Source organism: Bison bison, unplaced genomic scaffold, assembly GCF_000754665.1.
Source record: "Bison bison bison isolate TAMUID 2011002044 unplaced genomic scaffold, Bison_UMD1.0 scf7180017864527, whole genome shotgun sequence".
Taxonomy (NCBI): Eukaryota; Metazoa; Chordata; class Mammalia; order Artiodactyla; family Bovidae; genus Bison; species Bison bison.
Window position 1 is genome coordinate 790,811 of NW_011495078.1, and position 5,529 is coordinate 796,339.

Sequence of the window (5,529 nt, forward strand, 5' to 3'; positions counted from 1 at the left end):
CTGCGGGGCCGGGTGGGGGGCAGGGAGCCCGCGCGCCCCGCGCAGGGATCGGGCGGCTGGGTGCCGAGGGTCCCACGTCCACGTGCGCGCGGAACTTTACTCTGGGCCTTTTTGTGCGGTAGGATCGATCCGTATGGGTTTGAAAGGCCTGAGGACTTTGATTATGCAGCTTACGAAGAATTTTTTTCCACCTACCTGGTGATCCTCACCAGGAGAGCCATCAAATGGTCCAAACTTCTAAAGGGCGGCGGTGGTGTCCAGAGGAGCATGACCGGTGAGTTCGGCGCCTGACCCAGCGGGCACGCAACAAGTCATCCGGTCCTCGGTGCCATGCGCTCGGGGGAGCTCAGGACTTGGGGTTCCTTCGAGGCCAGGGGCGCTGCCCCCATCCCAGCCGTGCCCCGCGCAGACGCACAGGTGAGGGCGCTGCGCGGTCCAGGTGCGAGGCCCCCTTTGCTCGCCTGAATGTGGGGCCTGCTCGCCCTTTGAGACGCTTGGCGCCCGTGGCCCTCTTTCCAGAAGAAGCCGGGTTTCCTGCTCCTCAGAGCGAGCGGCCAAGGTAGTGCTCCCGCCGGCTTCTGTGCGGAGCGCTCCCTGCCCCCTTCAGAGAGAAAGCGGGGTGAGGGGGGGTGCTTCGTGGAACCCTCGGCTCCTCCCCTGCTTCCTCCCCGCCCCAGGCTGTGCCCCGGGGCCTCCTTCAGGTCTGGATTGGAGCGCCTCCTCCGGGAAGCCTTCCAGTCTCACTCCGCAGCTCCACACTTCCTGCCCTCTCCTTGCCTCTCTCTGGTCCTCCACGTGTGGGTCTTACTTATTTTATCCTTAGTTTTCCGCCCTGGGGTCAAAGATCCCTCTGTGCCGGCTGGGTTGGCTGGATGGTCCTTTAGCTGTTCGTTGAATGAATGAATGAAATATTTGCCTGCCTGTTCCCTGGCTGAGGATACAGAGGCCAGACCTGGCGGCAGGAGGTGAGGAGTGGGCAGGAGTGTGCCTCCGGGGGCCTCCTGACACGGGGTGTTAATGACAATGAAGGGGTGAGGATAGGGGTCCCAGCCGCAGGGGGCTGAGCTGTGTGACCAGAGCACTGGGGTGAGGAGAGGAGGGCCAGAGGTGGAGCAGGGCCCGCGCCAGCTCACAGTGGGCACACGGGGCATGGCCAGGGGAAAGAAGTCGGTTTTTAAGCAAGCGTGGGGGGGAGGGGGTCAGATCAAGCTTTATCTGTAAAGAGCCATCCGTCGTTGAAAGGCAGGTGTCATTAGTTGTATCGAGAGCCAAGCCCCCCTTGCTGCTGGGCGTTAACGTGCTTCCAGCCGACTTTGGCTTCATTTTTTGTTTTGATTTGTTTTTTAGTTATGTACAACTACGTAAAAATACAAAGACAGACAACTTTTGCATGTGGGAGAACATCTTGGTCACACCCGAAGGTGTGAAGTGACCTGAGTTTCTCAGCTGCCCAGGCCCCGGGGGTGGCTGGTGACTGTCCCCCGTCCCCCCAGGAACAGGGTGCACCATTTGCTTTCACGCAGGAGGAGGCCTCCTGTCCAACAGGGACCCAGAGGCCGGTTAATGCCACAGAAAGTAACTGCAAGACGTGCAGGCGCTCGCGGCCCTTTGCATGTGACACACGCGTGGACGTGCTCTCCACTTCGATTCTGTCACTTGTGTCTTGCCGTCTTTTCTTTGTACAGTGACGGCACTCTAGTTCTGTGTCTTTCCTGCAGAAACCGTTGCTGCTCAGTCGCCAAGTCGCATCCGACTCTTTGCAACCCCATGGACTGCAGCACGCCAGGCTTCCCTGTGCATCACCAACTCCCGGAGTTGACTCAAACTCACGTCCCTTGAGTCGGTGATGCCATCCAACCATCTCGTCCCCTTCTCCCGCCTTCAATCTTTCCGAGCATCAGGGTCTTTTCCAGTGAGTCAGCTCTTTGCATCAGGTGGCCAAAGTATTGGAGCTTCAGCATCAGTCCTTCCAATGAATATTCAGGACTAATATTTCCTTTAGGATGGACTGGTTGGATCTCCTTGCAGTCCAGGGGACTCTCAAGAGTCTTCTCCAACACCACAGTTCAAAAGCATCAGTTTTGGCGTCCAGCCTTCCTTATTGGCCCAGCTCTCACGTCCATGCCTGACCTCTGTGGAGACTGCTGAACGCTGCGTCTGTTTTCCAGTGTTGCTCTCCCGGTGGGCTGGGAGTGGAAGCCGTCTCAGTGCAGAGCCTCCCGGACTTCAGCTCCCCCTGGACGTCTGCGGTCGCCTAACATGACGGTTCTGTTCTGCTTTTGCCCAGGGCCCCTCTGTGGCTCAGCTGGTAAAGAATCCGCCTGCAATGCTGGAGACCTGGGTTTGATCCCTGGGTTGGAAAGGTCCTCTGGAGAAGGGAAGGGCTACCCACTCCAGTGTTCTGGCCTGGAGAATTCCATAGACTGTATAGGTCATGGGGTCGCAAAGAGTTGGACGGGACTGAGTGACTTTCACTTCACTTGCCTTTTTGGAGCACATATCGACTCTTTCTGAAAATTTAATTTGGTTTTATTGAAACTGCCATTGTTTCTTTCTTTGTTTTACGTTTTTAAATTTATGTAATGTTTGTTAAACTTTGTCCTTATGGTGTAACAGGTTTAGGAGCAAATATGCTTGATTCCTGGTGAGCCTTGGCCTGGGGGTGGGGTTCGCCGCCAGGTGAGCTGGAGGGCGTAGTGGGCTGGTGTTCTTTCGGGAAGTCTGGCGAGGCGCCTGTGGGCTCACCCAGTCCTGCGGTCCGGAGTGTTGCCGCTGAGCTGGTGCGGCTTCCGGGCGTGGCGGCCCGGGCTCCGCGGCACCCGTGACACGCCAGGGGAGCGGTCAGGCGTAGCCAGGAGTGGATTTGTTAGTCAGGAAGCGGGAATACAGTTTCTTCCTGCCAGATGCTCTGGGCTGGCCGGAGCGTCCACGGCTGTGTGACGTCCCGTGGGAGGGAGGCCGTGAGGGCCGTGGGCCCCGGGCGGGCAGTGGGAGCTCCGTCTGGGGCCCCGACCGTGACCCCGGCGACGCACCTGGAGGGCCGACTTCGCCCCGGCTCCTCAGCCGTGTCGGGCCTTCGGGCTCTGCTGTGCGTGTGCTCTTCTGAGAGGACTTGTGTCCACGTCTGCAGACGAGTGTTGAAGCTCAGCCTGCTTGAGGGTGCTAGCTGTGGGTCCGTGTTTTCTTTTTGTCAGTGAGCAGGTCCACCAGGAGCTGCGCTCGCTCGCTCACTCTCGGCACCCGACCTGGCCGGCCGCGCCCGCGGGCTGCCTCTGGGCCCCTGTCCATCCTTCACTCTCGACACTCGACCTGGCCGGCCGCGCCCGCGGGCTGCCTCTGGGCCCCTGTCCATCCTTCACTCTCGACACTCGACCTGGCCGGCCGCGCCCGCGGGCTGCCTCTGGGCCCCTGTCCATCCTGCCTGGAGGGACGTGACGGGAGGAGCTCTTCTGGTTTGCTTCCTCTCCTGCCCCGTGGGCGAGGGGGTTAGCACCATCTGAATGAGAATGAAATTGCAAGACATGTTTAAAGACAAATATAAAAAAAGCCCTGAGAACCTGCTTAAATCCTGGGGCAGACAGCTGGGAGTTAATTCTGTGGGGTCGAGCTTCTCTTTAAAAAAATTTCCCCCCTGTTTCTGCGGCGTGGTTCACACTCCTCCAAATGTCGGAATGAGGAGTGCGTCAGTCCTGCCCTTGCTCTGAGGGTGGGAGGACCATTTCCTTTCTCTTCCAGAGAAACTGAGTAAAGTCAGATAACAGGCAGTGAAAGTAGCAGAAGCCCTGATCCTCTGAAACTTCTGGACGTGGTTGCTGTTCTTACAACCTCCCGGGAGTCTGGAGCCCTGACTGTATTCCAGGCCCTGGGCTTTGTTTCCATTTTGCAGGAAATTTTCCATTTTCCTTCCATTTTGGAAGGAAACCGAGGCATGATCGAGGTGTGGTCTGCCTAGCCACGTCCGACGCCAGAGTGGGGGGTTTAACCAGCTCGCACTTCTTTTTCTAGACTCTTCGCAGCCCCATGGACCGCAGCCCACCAGGCTCCCCCGTCCCTGGGGTTCTCCAGGCAAGAACACTGGAGTGGGGTGCCATTTCCTTCTCCACACTTTTTATACTTTATATTAATTTTTTAAAACTTTGCAAATGAAGTTCACTCTACCTGGTGTGCAGCCCTGTGAGTGTGGACAGACGCACAGTCAGGTAATCCCCACCATGTGCAAGGTTTAGAACAGCCGGTCGCCTTCAGCGTCCCCTCCTGTGTGGTCCTGGGCGCTGACCTGCAGGCCTGGACGTGGGTGAAGGCCTCGGCTGGGGGAGCAGGGACTGGGAGAGGCCGCAGGGCTGCAGAGGGGTCCTGAAGGTGCGCTGGCCTCGCTCTCCCTTCTGGTTCTTTGGCTTCTCGCAGGTGTTCTCTCAGAGCAACGCCTGGTGGTTCTGCTGCGGGCAGCGTTTGTGGTGCTGTCATAAGCGATACCATCTCATTGTTTTTGTTTCCACTCTTTGCTGTCTGTCCGTGGAGTTACCATGAATGTCTGTACATCTTTTCCTTCTCCATCTCAGTGGGAGCGGTCCCTGCCCAAAGCTAGGACTGACCTTCCCCTTGCGGTTGAGAGAGGATTAATTCAGGGCACCCCTGGGTATGCCGAGCCCTGAGATGGTGTGTGAATGGTAGGAGGTTGGAGGGACGGTCCAGCTGAATGATTGCTGTGTTTGATAGACTAAAATATCACGTCCAGTAGCGGGGTGACCACGTCACGCTGGCCGAGACATTCTGGCCACGCGCGATCCTCCTGCTGCACGGGTACCTCCGAGTTGCAGAGGGTTCTTGGCTTTCTCTGCCTCTGGCGGGTGGTGTTCACGTCTGTCCTTCCCTTCCTCTGGCCTTCCTCGTCATCCCCCAGCCTCTGCAAACGCCCATCCCGCGCGCCCTCCCTAGAGCGGCGGGTGCACGCGACCTGGCCTCCGGGACGCGCTCTCGGGAGCTCGTGGACTGGTGGCTGTCAGCTTAAGTTATAAGATTCCAGCAGCAGCGCCTTTTTCGCTTGTAACCTAGGACATCGTCCTGTAATTTTTTTCTGTTCGGTACAGCTGGTGCCTGAGCCAGTGCCGACCTGCGTTCAGCGCCGTGGCGTCCTCCCAGGCTGCGGGGCGGGCCGGGTGGGGGGACGGGAGGTGGCCTGCGTCCCCGCACTGCTGCTGAGGTGAAGGTTGGACTGCTGCGGCCCCCGACCGCTCAGCAGGAGGGGAGAGCGGACTTCTGTAGGGAGGGCCTGTACCTGTTGTTGGAACATGCCTGTATTGCCTCTCCCGTGTCTGACTTACTGATTTGTGAGAGCTGTCCATGGAAACTCTTGGAGGGGGGCCCGTCTGAAACTGCCCTTTCCCTATCTCAGTGAAGCGCTACATCCGCAAGGGCGTCCCGCTGGAGCACCGGGCCCGTGTCTGGATGGGGGTGAGCGGAGCCCAGGCCCGGATGGACCGGAACCCTGGCTACTACCAGCGCCTCCTGCAGGGGGAGCGGAGCGCCAGC

At 58.7% G+C, this 5,529-nt stretch overlaps 1 protein-coding gene across 4 annotated transcripts in view; it reads left to right on the forward strand.

Annotated features, from left to right (window-relative positions):
• Window positions 1-197: 197 nt before the first annotated feature.
• The window catches only part of GRTP1 (growth hormone regulated TBC protein 1), a 17,666-nt gene continuing 12,334 nt past the window's right edge, over window positions 198-5,529 (forward strand). Inside the window, exons 1-2 of one of the 4 annotated variants that reach the window (XM_010831447.1) lie at window positions 198-274; window positions 5,393-5,524. In XM_010831447.1, the coding sequence (XP_010829749.1) occupies window positions 268-274; window positions 5,393-5,524 (139 nt within the window). In that variant the 5' untranslated portion in view covers window positions 198-267. The remainder of the gene's footprint in view (window positions 275-5,392; window positions 5,525-5,529) is intronic. The other 3 variants (XM_010831445.1, XM_010831444.1, XM_010831446.1) reach the window with 3 other exon arrangements.